Source organism: Kryptolebias marmoratus, linkage group LG10 (assembly GCF_001649575.2).
Source record: "Kryptolebias marmoratus isolate JLee-2015 linkage group LG10, ASM164957v2, whole genome shotgun sequence".
NCBI classification, from domain to species: domain Eukaryota; kingdom Metazoa; phylum Chordata; class Actinopteri; order Cyprinodontiformes; family Rivulidae; genus Kryptolebias; species Kryptolebias marmoratus.
Genome location: NC_051439.1, coordinates 14,198,663 through 14,214,009, shown reverse-complemented (window position 1 = coordinate 14,214,009; position 15,347 = coordinate 14,198,663). Strand labels below are relative to the sequence as shown.

Here is a 15,347-nt window from a genome sequence, read left to right as displayed (position 1 = left end):
TTAGACTATATATTTATAATTTTCTCCTAAAAATGCTAAAGCTTGTTGACTTTTTACACTATGGATTTGGCTAAAACCACAAAGCAGAATACCAAGCCTTAAGGGGATGTTTTGTGATGCTCCAAGTCCAATAATTTTACCAGCAAAACACAGTACCTCATAAAGTTCAAGCTTGACTAAAAACAATTTAAAAATTAAGATAATTTAAAGTCCATTTTTACATTTATTTATCTATCTCAGTGTACTTAGAAGGTCCTATTTAAAATAACACTTATCATCTACTCTACAAAGTGGAAATCTTTCTAAGTATTCTCAATAAGGATACAGCAACCTGGCTTTTTATCTGAACTGATGAGTGACCAAATAAAGCCACTATGTTAAGTAAAATCGCTTGCAGATATGGTCCATCTACCATGGTAATGGACTACAAAACATCCTGGAGCTCCGGACTCACAGTTTCTGAAGTTGGAAAGAAGCCCAATACCCGCAAGGCTTGCGCTTGCCAGTTAAAATACAGATAAATTCTTTTAAATAAGTGTAAGATTCAAGAGTAATGACATTGACTTTGATACTGATCTTGTGACTTTGACAAATACAGCTTTTATTCAGCTGTGTGTGTGTGGGGGGGGGGGGATGCATCATAGGCTCAGGGACTGAATAAATGACTTTAGATGCATGTACAGTAAAAAGATCAGGTTATGAGAGAACAGGAAGAAACACAGAAAGAGTTTCAGATGGGACTAATGAGTTTGTACAGCTGTGCTAAACATCAGTCGTTTGCTTTCTTAGCTGAATGTGTCAACAGATTATTAATTTTGGAGCACCAAACACTTAAGACAACAGAGTGATAATGTCATTAAGTTTACAGTGATTTTGTCATCCACCAAGTGGTTACAAAATAGTCATGAACTTCATCTAAGTTCTAAATATGATATTTAGAATATGCATAGCTGAGACATGAGACATGATGATCGGTTTAAGTGAAGTTATCAGTCAAGTCACTTACTGTACGCAGCAGAATACCTCTCAAACTGGATTTTTTTTTTCAAATATTGTTATAGTAATATATAGCCAGGCATTGTAGGAATGAAAATAACAGGAAAGACAAAGTAGTCAGACAGAAATGTCTCAATGACATTATTACAGTGAACTTTGTGACATCGCAGCTCTCAGCTTTTCCCAAACTCAGCAGACACAGCAACCATTGGCTTATTTGACTTTAGCATGCATGCAAAAGAGAAAAGAAAATTAAAAAGTGTGGTTTTATTTTCTCATGCAACATCCCGTCGACCAGTGTTGGTTGCAGCAGAAATGGCAAGATGAGTCGAAAACATGAAGCATTGTATAATTTTTTTTGGAAACACTAGAAAATAATCATCTGATCGGTAGGGGGCTTGTGCAGCACTACACCACAGCTCAAGATAAAATGTCTCTAAATGTAAGTAATAAACATAATATCAATCCATCATTCCACTAGTCGATTAGATTCAAAATCACAAATATGAGGCTCCTGGTGGTTTTATGAGAACCACGAAAGACTCAGTCTTTATTTATAGCCTGTGGCCTCAGTGAACAATCTAATGCCAATCTATTTATTGCAAATGTAACTGTAGATGTAGATGAGATAATTCAAAAAGTAAAGATCTGGTGTTGGAAGATGACATCTAGTAGTCAGCAATAAGTCTCTGAGCATCATGAACATCTGCAACAAATAGAATAGTAATCAATCCAACATCTTTCAGCCCATCTTATTGGAAAAATAAAACCTCTTATTGTAAAACGAGGAAAAGACATGCAACAACTAAAGTCAGAAATAATAATCTCTGGGACCCAAGGAGCCACGGGACAAAGTTTTCTTGGCAGGCCATGAACTTGTTGAGATATTTCAGACTGGATCAAACTTTGGGACTGACAGATTTGACCACATCTTTTGGTGCTAGCATGACTCAAAACATTCATTTCTTTCATTTCTGTTGCTGCACTTCAGATATGAGGATGAATCCCATTTCACAGCCAGTTCATAAATTTTACAGTGACACTGCACTGACAATAGGGTGGAGCAGCATGGGATATTTGTCAAACACTTGGACAATCCACATTAGAGGCCCTGTCTTCACAGTGGAAATATAAGGTTTTTCAACACACTTAAAAATAATGCAGCTGCACAACCCAGCAGTAAAACTAACCCAATGAATCAATATCGTCTCTCCAGCATCCTATATATTACATAGATAGTCATCAGCTGGGGGATACTTTATCACCACACTAGCAGTTTTTCAAGACTGCTTGTGGCTGAAAGCTTCTGCTTGTCTCTGACCTCAGCTGGACACATTCTGCAGACTTTTATATCATTTTCATATCAAAACATGTGTCGGCGGCTGTTTCAGCCAAAAGAATGCATTTAAATGAGGCCTTTTTATGTACATTTGAACTTGTAGCAAACCCCCCGTTTGGGTGTTGAGAGTCAGTCCTCAGCGCTTAAATTACGGAGAATCAATGAGAGCAACAGAAAATCTGTGAAGTATCAAGAGAACGGAGGACAAGAAATCTCTTTAATCAGTTGTGGTAAACGATCTATATATTCTCTGCCAGACCATTGTCATCACTGCGACGTGCGCTTCACACAGCTGTTTTGTCTATAAACATAGATTGCACAACCACACTATCAGCAATCATAAAAGGAGCCACGTTAAAAACCCTGATTAAGCAAACAGTCATTCTCGTGGTCAGCTGTAATGAAAGGAGGGAGAAGGAAGCGCGACTCTGCTCCTCCTGGAGGTGGACTTTGTGCACATGTAGACCTGATGTTTGCCCCCCGGATGGAACATGAAGTCACTGTGCCATACAGTAATGGGTAACCCCAAAACCAGGCCTGCGACCGGCGCAAAACTCTCCTGTCCTTTACTGACTGATTAGGACTGGCCTCAGTTGTCACGGATGATGAATAACTTCAGCCAGTCCAGTTGGCAGTTAATCAGCAGCGTCCAATCAGGTAATGAGGACCCAGGTTTGTGCAATAGGAAGCAGACAACCCCCACGGCTGTTTAACAGGAAGCTGGAAGAGCGGTCAGGAATGCCACATTGGTGTTGTTCGCCCTGAGAAAGATCACTCTCTGGAGATCAGAGGAGATGATGGACAGCTCAGAGGCCGACTCAGACGTAGGAAATGAGGAATTGTACACTACCTATAAGACTGAATGGCCCAAATTGGAAACACCGAATCCCAAAATCCAAGCTACTTTCAGGTCTGGTGTTGTTTATAGAGCAGCAGAAGGAAAATTAGTCAGAAAAACATGTTTTCATAATGAATTTCTACTATGCAAAGCTGGTTTGTATTGTTGCAGTGCGATCGCCTACATGTGAATGAGGCAGATGATTTGTCCCCTTTTAGCACACATTCTTCAGGGGGAAATTTGAGAAAGACCATTATGTAAATCAACAGGTGCATGCCTGGACTAAATAGCAGCATTTCTGCCTTCAAGTGCTTCAAGATGCCTTTCTGGTGGCTCCTGATGGTGTCCAGACGACACTATGAGGAGATGTGCCAGGAGCATGTGGGAGGGCCTGAAAGTTCACAACAAGGCAAAGAGAGAGAGCGAGAGAGGAAAAACTCGCTTTCTGAGAACAATATCAGAAGCTGACTTAGAAAAAGACATTAAAGCTGAAAAGAAAATGATTTATTCTGGTCCAGTCTGAGTAAAAAAAAAGGTTAATAAGCTGAAGACAGAAACCCTCATTATTCACCGTTTCTGAGCGAATGATGTGAAAAAATATACTTTTCATTTATGGTGAGCACAAGTCAAATGCAGAGCCAGCGCCCCCTTGTGTCCAAATCCAAATGTAATTCATACAAATACTGGATCTGTAAGTTAATGCTGGTTTCAATCAAACTTTCTATATGGATCGCACTGTTTCACCAACACATTTGCACACTGGAAATGCTCAATTTAGCTTATTTTTATTCCAATAAATGCAGGACCTGAAGTCCAGAGAGTCTTTGAACATTCATCAGCAGAGGCCTGCTGTTAAAAAAGGAGGGGAAAAAAAACAAAAAAGTTATCAAATATTTCACAATATCTACATTTTTAAAAATCACACTCAGGCTATCTAAGCCAGAAATCCATTCAAACGTAAAACAAGTGGAGGCAAAACATGAAACAAAAACGGAAAACCACAAAACAAACCACCATCATTTTTTTCCTGAATGGTCATGTAATGCATAAACCGCCTTTCAGTCGAAAAGTGATCTCAACTTTTAGTTTGGGAGCTGAAATGTCACCCTGATGAACTATTATTATGAACGTGTAACAATTCTAGTGTTCTCGGTGTACCAGGCGAACAACCCAAACAAGCTGGCATCTTCTTACGCAGCTTTTCACACTGCAATCCACCAGCAAAACCAAACTACTGTCCAAATGTGACGTTTGTGCCACCCAACAATACATCTCCAAGTGAACAGGTTAAACTTACAGCCAAAACAAAGCAATGTTTAAAAAACTGCATTTAAGAGTAATTGTGGTGCATATGAACAAACAAAAAAATGAAAAAGCCTCATCCAGTAAGTTTCCTTTTTGCTTCAAAGTTAAACATCACTTTTACTTGAACAATGCTTTAGAAATACTCCGACTGGCGGCACATATTATTACAACATGGCTAAAGATCGTGTAAACTCTTGAACAGCAATGTAATTCCAACAATTATGCACAAAAAAAAATTTAAAAAATATGAGAAAACATCTGTTGGCTCAGGATATTGACAACCCTCGAAACATTTAAAATAAATAGCTTGACAATATTACAACAAAAGACAAAAAAAAAGAATATTTTCCCAGAAATACAATACTTTCCATCAGCTTACTCAGGACAATCATGACTGAACGGAGGCAACTATGAGCTAATGGTGTGTATGTGTGTGTTTTCATACGTGAGGATGAAAACATCTGTCGGTGTGTCAGGGGATGCATAGGTGGGAAAGGAGATCCTGAGGTAAACCCACTAAAGGCTGTGACTAAACATACAAAGCATATATGACAAAATGTTGGTTTAATAGGAGTTCGTCCAGGATCCAACTCTCATCCACCCTGTTTACACCGAAGGAGTTCTTTCCTGTTATTGTCTGCTTGTTCCCACCTAAGAACTTGTCTCGATACAATCAGAGGCAAAGGGCATGATTAAGGCAGGTTAGAAAACAATACAAAGAATGTTAAACTATAAATCAAAACATTTATCAACTAGAAGCATTCGGAGAGCGCAAACCTTCGCCAAGGCCATAATGTCATTTAAAAAAAAAAAGAAAAAGAAAAAAGTCCAATTCGGATCAAAACCACAATTGTTCCTCGTGACAATCCCAGCATTCCCTGAAAATTTCAGCAAAATCTGCTCATTACTTTTTAAGTAATCTTGCGAACAGACAAGCGAACAAACCAACTCTACGAAAAAACATAACCTCCTCGGCGGAGGTAATAAATTAGAAACAGAGACGGTAGAATTTACTTGGCCTCTTTTAAAACACTCTTGGAACTCAGAAATATTAATTAATAATACTCAACCTAGCAAACGTGCAGCAATAACAAAAAAATAAATAAAAAATCCCTTTTTCTTAAAAGTCACAACCAAAAGTTAACGAGAGGAAAACTTATGTATACACATCAGCATGTACACGTATCGAGTTTAAAGAATGATATCATATATTTACATACACACATCAGTCCCTGATCGATTAAGGCCAAAGTGCTGCAGATGCACGTGTCACCCACATCACATGGAGGCTGCCGTTGCACTTACTTCATTCCTCTGTTTGCAAAATACAAAAGAAGCAGTTATTTACTATAACTCAAAGGCCTTTGTTCCTGCCTTATTTGATTCTTGAACTTATAAAGCTAAAGAAACGTTGCATTCAGAAATATACTACCTTAAGTGCTGCCTTTTTTTTTTGTTGTTGTTGTTGTATTTCTTCCTTTTTTTCGAAACAAAAAGGAGATTTTATTTACATACAGTAGCATTAGGGTTCATATAACTAAACTCCACAGTCTTCTGGGACTTCCTGATTAGCTCTCTCCTCCAAACGGAGAATATACAGTGAGAGCCAAGCTGCTGGGACTGTTAGATGGTGATGAATGAAGAAAACCAGGGCAGTGGAGCAGTGCTGGTCTTCACGTGAACGAGTGGAACCACAGTGATGGTGACGGAGGAATCAGAGCATGCCGAAGCCCTCGCTGCCCTCGCTGATGGCCAGCTTTAGCATCTTGTGCAGCTCCTCGTAGGAGTCGTACGTAGGGAGGCACAGCTGGTTAAAACTAGACACGGAGTGACAGAGAGTCAGCTAATTTCAGCATCACTGATAAGCAAAAAAACCTGCTGCAAAATGCAAAAATTCTCTTATGGTTCAAAATACATTCCTTAAAATCTTATCTAACACACATCAGTGAGTGTTGCTCTGGGTGACAAGGTTAAAAATATATATGCAGTTGTACAAAGAGCAGCCTACTGCTGCTTGAACAACACAACGCTGCTAAAATACTGTGAATAGCAGCGTGCATACAGAAGTGTCAGGAAAGTTCTGTGACCCTGATGAAGAGCATGTTTGCATACAAAGCAGTCAATTAAAATTTTAGAGAAATTGAAATTTCCTTTTTCAACTAAAACTATATGTGTTAGGGTTTTTTAAAGAGTTAAATGTTCACCAAACGTGCTTGAATGCTACAGAGATGGTTCAGCAACACAATGTGCATCCTGCCTCTGCTTACCAGGTGTGTGCAGTGGGCAAAGTGCTGTGTGTGGGGGCGGCAATGATCTGAAAAGAGGGGCAAAGGGTGTTGAATCCTCCGGGGGGAAGCTGAGAGGAGCCGGTGGTGAACTGCAACAGACGTGCCAGCTCTTCCTGGGTGAAACTGGACACCACTGCCCAGAACCACTTCATCACCTGTGGTTAGGGCGGGAAAAAAAAAGGATAAAATTGAATGCAGACACAGCTCTTTGCTGGTAGAAGATATTATAAGAGGACAGTTTCCTACTTTCTCTCTGAAATGCCAGGATCCTCCGACAATCACGGCGTGGGCTTTGAAGTCCTGCACGTTTATGTCGCCCGTGCCGCACATCAGCAACTGATGAGAATAAAAGGAAAACATACATGATTAACCAGTGGCCTTGAAAGGACTTCTGGGATTTTATTACCAACAACACGTATACCTCCAGCTCGTTCTCATCAAATATGGCCAGAAGGTTTTCTGGAACCAGTTCATTTAATCCTGCAGTTGATTAAACAAATCATCTTAATGACATGCACACAACAGGGACAAAACAGCAGACCGCATCTGGGTTTGTCTTCTTACCTTTCAGGAAGTGGTCCACCTCGTCCCTCACCTGGCTGGCCAGTCTGTACTGTGCCAGCAGGTTGAGATAATGGATCTTATTTTCATTGGTAACAGCGATCTGAGCTCCCCCTGAAATTAACTCCACCACCTGCAGGAGAACACGAGGAAGGATACAGGAACGACTCCAACGTTTAAACGAGCAGTTTGATCCAGTGACATATTTATCTCATTTCTAACAGGCAGCTAAGTTTCGTTTCAACAGGAGGAAACACAAAACCAGCTATTTTGCAGAATTGTGGAGTAAAATTTCTACTAATCTGTAAAGTTTAAAAAACAAAAGCCTGGACTGCAAATTACTCATGCGCCATCATATAAACCTAATGGCGCCCTCTTTTAGGAAAAACAAGATGTCTGCCAAACAAGCAATATGGTTCATTTTGCATGATTTATTAGGACTATCTATGATGAAATAGTTTTACAGATTAAAGAGGTGGTTCTTTTCCAAAGTGTTGCCTCACCTTCTCCAGCTGTCCTGACTTGTTGTACTTCTCCTCAGCGAACACCAGGTCCATTTCACTCACGTCATTGTTTAGGATGAAGCAGACTTTAGTTTTGTAGAACTCCTGGTCATCTGTCTCGAAGTACTGTGTGTGCGGAAAATAAAATGGAAAACACAGTAAAGTGACTTTTTTTTAAATAAACATGGCATTTCATCTTCTCGGGAAGAATGGCCCAAAAGATAATTGGGTGGGCTTTTTGAATTCTTAGCAAGTTAGATAAACAGCGATACAAGCTGGCGGGCTTTCCATAAATAATCCAGAGGACCAGATTCTGTTTCATGGCTTTTTGAAGCATGTTTAGGAGATGAGACAGACCAGATGACAGACAAGGATAAACAATGAAAACAGAACCTTGCTAATTTTAAAGTTTCCATACCTTGTAGTTCATCCTAAGACCAATGATCTGAGCTAAGAAGGAACGTGTAAAGCGCGCTCGGACCAGCTGTTTGTAGGCTCCGCCCAGAGCGGACTCGTACAAGCATTTTCCCACGATGCGACCTGCAAACTCGTACATCTTCAAGCGCAAGTGAGGCGGCCTGTCAGGATTCGGGTGCACCTGGAAGCACAAAGCATGCTTGGTTAGTTTTTTTTTTTTAAATGAAATGTTGCTGAACTGGATTATGAGGACTAATGTGAAAATGATCACAAAGGAGAACTCACAAGGCCCTGGTTGTTGTCACTGAAGCGGGTGAACAACTGGTTGGACGTGTCAAATAGAGTCTTACAGATCAACTCAAACCACTCCCTGCGAGGTCCACCCCAGTCAAGAGCTGCAAAAGGATAACAAAAAAAAAAATTACGCACTTTAAGACTAATGTTTGTAAGCACCGCTTGATGCAAGAGTTTAAGGCTTCAGTCGAGCTCATAAACCTGAGCTCTACATATTTTTTTTCTTTACCTTCTTCATCCTGAAACACAATCTCAAAGTTCTTGCTCCAGTCCGACACTGAGAAGTTCCTTGTAGCCTTTAATGACTGAAATGAGAGTCAACATATCGCAGGGCTCGCAACATTATCAGAATTATGTGTGTATTTGCAGAAAGCCTGACTCGTGAAAAGGTGTTATAATGCAGCAGTACTCACTGACTCTAGAATGGCATGTCGGGAGATTTTTAGGCAGGTTTTGGTACGAGGTTTCTTGGAGTGAATGTGCCTGAGTTCACGTTGAAAGAAGTTCACTTTATCTTGAAAGGTTTCAGAGCCACCTAAAACCAAGGACATGGAATTACTGAGAGGGTTCTGCATACGGGGCAACTTTGATAATGTCCTCATCAGAGTGAAACAAACCAATGTTTTTGTGCAGGAAGCGAATGAAAGTGGCCGCCATGATGTTTCTGTCTTTGCAGCTGAGCTCCACAGGAGGCTGTATCCCATCATCCACCACAAGAGTTAAATACTTATGAACTGGGTCTGGACCATAGTAGGTAAACTGGAAAATAAAAAGAGGTTACAGTGACCTGATAATACACGTAAAAAAATTGTGTTTTTTCATCAATTCTGCTTACCTTCGTTCCCGGACAAACCCGAAATGTGAAAAGGCGCCACGGAATAATTTTCAGGTAGAACTCCTTAACAGATAGTTGCTGTTTGACAAAATTCAAATCAGTGACGTCATCTTTAAAAACATACTGGATATCTCCTCAAGATCTCAAAAACTTGAACAAGAAAATAAATAAATAAACAGACCAAATTCTGGTCTAACTATTCAGGCTCTTACTCACCTTTGGCGATATGTAACAGTAGACCTTTTTTGGTTTCTTCACTTTCTCCGGTTGGCCCTCCACAGGAGAGTCATGCTCCTCATCTTCCTCCCCCATGGAGGGCCTCCTCTGAGGAGCCAACAGAGAGGAAGCTGGTAACTGCCATGTTGAACTGCTGTAGTTCCCACTGCTGTAAAGGTACGCCTCGAAATAGATGCTTATGCCTGGAGTGGACACATTCTTCTCCACACAGGCTTTTTCATTCTCTGCAATGTATGACAACAACTGGAAGGTTAGGCTATGAAAACACAAACTAACTGCAAAAAGAGGGGTCTTCTAAAGTACTGCGTGGTTTTCAGCAACGTTGCTCACCACTGAGAACAATTATGTCGAATTCCCCGTTGCTAAGCGGCTGGTTCTTGTAGGAGATGCGGGCCCTGAAACAGCCCGTCTTCCTCAGGGTCAGTCTCAGCAGAACCTGGCACTCCTGCTTGTTGAGTGAAACAGACTTACTGTAGAAACCCTCAAGACCATCATCGTCCACTGTGCCCAACTGAAAAAACAGAAGAACTGAAGTGAATATCAGCTGATTTCAGCCAAAGAACAAAGATCAACAGAGGAGCGAAAAAAAATAAAAATCAAAAGATGCTGGGTTTTGCGTTCACAGTCATAATCAGGAAAAACCTTAAATGAAGGTCAGCTTAGTTAGTAAAAAAAGGGTGGTTCTGCTTACAGAGTGAACATGCACACTGTAGTTGGCTTCATCTGTGAGAGAAGTGGAGTTACTGGTGGGGTTTCCGTACTCATCCCTGGGTTCAATTTGTAATGTGTGCTGCTGGCCATTTGTTAGCACCAGGGTGGAAAAATGGTAGGCTATCTTTGTTTTGGATGGAACAACTGTACCTGAGGAGAAAACAAAACATATTATTTTATTTCTTAAATAAAAATAATAACAAAAAAGATGTATAAAATGTCATAGCTGTACCTGGCTGAAATATCTTGTAATAAGGACTGTAAGCCACGTTGAGGCCGCCCAGCTTGACAGCAACCTCATAGCGTCCGGCTTTGCGCACTGTAAAGGCAACTTTGACGACGTTGGACTCTGGTTCTTGCAGGACCTCCTGTGTGACAGGGATGTCCAGGGCCAGTTCAATGTGGGTGATGTTGACCCTCAAACCCACAGGCCGATGAGCTGGGAAAGGTTGACCATTTTTGTAGAACAGCTAAGACAAATAAAAAAGGAGTAGAATGAATTACAGAGATTACATACATCAGGTTGTTTTTCCCAATTTAGAACGTATTTTGCCCTGTACAAGTATTCTCAAAAGACTATTTTTGTATGCTCCTTTTAAACAAACCTAGAAACGTCAAATACATTTCCCATTTTTACTCTCAATGCATTTGAAATCTATCATCACCTGGACTCTAAAGGTCATCGTTTGCCCCACTTCCTGCGGTTCTTTCCAGTCCCATGACACTTTGCAGGAACGCGGGTCCAGGTAGTTGCCACGGACATAGTCGTAGATGCTGCGATCACCTCTTCGTCCTGGATCTTCATACTGCAGGAAGCTAACGATCCTTGCTGCAAGCTCACAGAGGAACTTGATGGTAAAGAAAAACGCTATGATGGAAACAGTAATTCCACCTGCCACAAGAAAGGAAAAAAAAACAGAACATAAAACTTTATTAAATGGGTTCATTTGGTTTTAAAATATGTTGCTTCAGTATTACAACCGAGCAAAGATTTATTTTCAGCATGTTATGTCGAATCTTTAAGCTAAACAAACCTAATTTGAATGACCACATAGTTAATATTTAGACATTAAGATAAAAAAAGAGGAAATAAAGTTTCTTCCTAGTAAATATCTGCTTAGAAACAACCACCAAACAGCTAATTTTGGACTCACCAATCACGTAAAACATGAGGTCCCTTATCAAGAAGCACAGTGCCACAGTACAGCCAAAAAGGAGAGCTCCCACTAAAAAAAAAAAAAAAATGGGGAAAATGTTTTAAAGAAATAAAATGCAGACAGTATAAAATCTCTGTCCTGAAACAAAGTCAATTTTAACCATCTTTCCTTGGTAAAAAAAAAACTGTTCTATGATACATATACAGAACAGATTTACTTTACAAGAAATGACAACTAATGGAAAAAGGTGTGAGCAGAATGGCCAGCTTTGTGCTCTGACAAGGTCAAAGCCACTCCCACAGAAAAGAATGCCGGCCAACAAGAGGTGCAGATAAACATTAGGAATGCTGACAAGAAAGGCACAATATTTGATTGTTCTTATAGTATTGTGCATTTATTCTCTGTAAGATTTCCTGTTTTTATGAGGGAGGGAAAAAAAAAAGATCCAGTTTTGTGTTGTGACTACAATTGAAGCAACACAAAACTTCCCCATAAAAACACTTAAACTGTGACTCTTGCAATAATATTTGTAAAAACACTACAGCAGCATTATAATTCATCTTATGTTTATGTGTTGAAGCTCTTGCTAATCCACAGCTGTGGAAAGACAGTAAAACCAGAAGGCTTTAAATAGAAGGCAATAGACAAGAGTCTCACCAATTGACCACTTTTCATTCAGACGCCTCTCTGCAAGGCTGTGTACCAGCCGGATCTCGTAGTCCTGGTCTCGACTCCGCCTGGAAGTCTGGAGGATCTTGATGCCAGTGGAAAGCTTTATGTAATCTTCGTAGTAGTAACCCCAGGCAGATAAGGAAAGCTGTAGCTGACTGTCAAACTGAGACAGATCATCCAGATTCTTACAGCCTAGGGTCTTCAGTCTGCGGGGAGAAAGAAAAATGAAACACTTTTCTTCTTCTAGTTCGAGAAAACAACCGCACTATGACTGCAGATATGAACTTCATCTATTGTGCAAGTCCACTTCTCTAACTGAAAAACGGAAGGCTACCATTCACACATAAACACTAGTTTATCTGAAGTTCTGCATATTAATTGCAGCTACATGAGAAGTGATCGTGACATGCAGCTCTTCATTCCTAATGTCAGCATAAGAAAAAAAAAAACATTGATATTGGACAAGCAAGGGTAGAGCAGCAGCAGGAAACAAACAAACAAACAAAATTAACTTTTAAAACAAATAACAATAATTTCCTGTTGCACGTTGTAACCATTAGACTGACCTTTTGAGAACCTGCTGCAGTTATATGTTTGAGTTTTAAACATTGAAACAAAAAATATCAAATAAAAACGGACATAAAATAAAATTTCACTGGTTTTCAAGTAACTTTACAATCATACAGCTGTCTCCAATTTAGCATAATCTTAATCTGTAACTCTCAAATATAGTGTGTTGCTGTTTAATTGTATACCAATTGTATCCCACCCATAATGAGACAATTTCTTTGAAAAGCAAAGGAAGACGTATGTTAGTTTGCTGTTTAAACTTCCCATTTAGCAGAAACCTTTGGCCAGCAGATAACTGCAAAAAAAATGATCAAAAACCTCTTACATATGTTAAATACTGAGCAATATTCCTTAATAGATAAACAAATATAACAATTCTATATCTACTGGTTTGTTCTTAAACTAGTTTGATATTTTAAATCATAATTTGACATAAAGAAAATTTTGCAAGTGTAATGTTCAAATGCCACCAAAGTAGTTGAATCGAAAATTGAATTAAATTATGAGAGCAATGAAGATGTAAAAGGACAGCAGTGTCATAACCTTCAAGACTGTTTGCTTTTAGAGAAGTCAGACGGTATTTTTTCAAAACATGAAGCTTCTCTGAAACATGATTGACCTTTAGACAAACAAACACCGAGGTCATGTTTTCATAAGTCAATGAAATATACATACTCCTGTTTGTTTTTATAGAAAGCACCCAACACACAAACATCTGCATTGCTACAGGGTCTCTGAAGAATACTTTTTACTGCAGTAACCCTCTGAAACACTGCAGATCACACAGCTCAGACTCAGCTATTCAGAGACACTGCCCTCAAGTGGACAAATAAACACAGCCTGTGCAATAATGCAAAAAACCTGCCCACAATGACCAAAACACTTCCTTTAACAATATAAATGGTGATGTTCTGGAAATTAATGCACCACTAATGATTTCTAAACAAGCAACTAATCCCCAAAACAGCAGGATGTTTATAAATGTATGCCAGATTGGTGTAATGTCTGAGTCAAGGCCTTTTATTGCTTACGTCTGGTAATAGTGCTCCAGGCTCTGGGAACAAAGCCACTCCTGGAAGGCAAAGTCTCGGAGAAGCTGGATGTGAGCCTCTGCGATTTCCCTCCAGCGGTGTTGTTCGTTCACCACCTCCTCCAGACGACTCAGTACACTCAGACTCAGTTCTTCCAGCGTCTGTACATCTGGATGACACATGAACAGCACATTAAAAAAAAAACAATGTCCTTCTGGCCAACAACACAACATCAACACCAGCTAGGATTACTGCAAGCACTCTCTGTATATATTAACATGACAATCAAGCACCTTTTCATGATGCACTCGGATGGAAAACTGTAACCCACTGACCTTCAAATAAGTGCCCGTAGTGAGAGAGGTTATGTCCTTGGAGCCATTGTTCAATCTCACTTTCTTTTCCGATCTTCCAGCGTATTTCCCAGAAGAAGATCCACAACACTGAGCAGAAGAGGAGGGTCAGGAAGAAGCGGCGGTCCATCAGACCATCCTTGAGCCTTCACTCATGTCCCTCCGTGCTCACAAAAGAACTGCCACACACTACCGAAGTAGTCAAATAACCTACAATATAAGAAATAAGTTAGATTAAGTTACATCAAGTACTCATCACACAGCTTAAGTTTTCAACAGACTACCTTGGTCAGATTGTAAATATTTAACCAGCTATGCTGTTGCCTGCTTCTCTACGAAAACAGTGAAACTGAAGTGTGGGGAAGTACGGAAAATAAGATGACAGGCAAAACACAGGTTTATATAACATTTTTGAAAGAAACAAAACAAAAAGAACAGTGAGACAACAGACTACAAGTATTAAAAGGGGAAAAAAATCTATTAGTAATTCTATCCGACAATTGTGCAATGATGAAGTGTCTGGACTCGCTAGCTCGGGTTTCAAAACGTTAACCAATGTTATCTGCTGCCACAAACGAGCAACCACACAAAAACCCTAAATAGCAATGTGTCCTAACGTGCAGCTCCTATTGCTAATTCAGTGATCTTTACCAAAATGACCAAACTCCAAGAGCAAAAAACAAGTCAAATGCAACACCATCCCACAAAATGCTGTTTGAAGCTGCACAAACTGCTACTATAAGGACAACACAAATGCTAACAGCTAGTCAAATTAGCCGCCAATGTCAGTGTCTTTACTGAAAACTCGGCAACAGCTCATTGTGGCTATGAGGGCGTGCAACCTCACAAATTCAATACGAACATTCTGAAATATTACTGATAAACAAAACATCATCCTACCCAGGTAAAACAGCCACTAATCCATGCTAACGAGAGCCGCAACTACCTTCGTCTCTCAGGCGATAGCATAGCAGCCGGATAGGTGTTGTGCTGAAAAATGTACACCTCCCGTCACGTTTGAATTTGTTGTAACTCACTTTTATTCACTAAATTATTATTATTATTATTATTATTATTATTATTATTATTATTATTATTATTATTATTATTATTATTATCCTAGTTTGTCAGATAAAATATTCCTTATTCATGTATATATTATAAAGATTTTTTTTTAAAATATTTGTGCCCCTAATGATACCAAAATACAGATTTCAGTTGGTCATTTTAGACGTTCACT

At 39.6% G+C, this 15,347-nt stretch overlaps 1 protein-coding gene across 1 annotated transcript; it reads right to left on the bottom strand.

The window, feature by feature from the left end:
* Positions 1-3,941: 3,941 nt before the first annotated feature.
* Positions 3,942-15,106, bottom strand: arel1 (apoptosis resistant E3 ubiquitin protein ligase 1). Its single transcript, XM_017418474.3, has 22 exons — positions 15,008-15,106; positions 14,090-14,317; positions 13,755-13,923; positions 12,139-12,359; positions 11,479-11,550; positions 10,990-11,216; positions 10,557-10,794; positions 10,305-10,474; positions 9,944-10,124; positions 9,593-9,837; positions 9,377-9,454; positions 9,159-9,300; positions 8,955-9,076; positions 8,771-8,846; positions 8,533-8,642; positions 8,249-8,428; positions 7,831-7,956; positions 7,331-7,460; positions 7,188-7,246; positions 7,013-7,102; positions 6,746-6,921; positions 3,942-6,295 (listed from the first exon to the last, which is right to left on the bottom strand). The coding sequence occupies exons 2-22, from the start codon at positions 14,235-14,237 to the stop codon at positions 6,193-6,195; spliced, it is 3,063 nt and encodes a 1,020-aa protein (XP_017273963.1). The 5' UTR covers positions 14,238-14,317; positions 15,008-15,106; the 3' UTR covers positions 3,942-6,192.
* Positions 15,107-15,347: the final 241 nt, after the last annotated feature.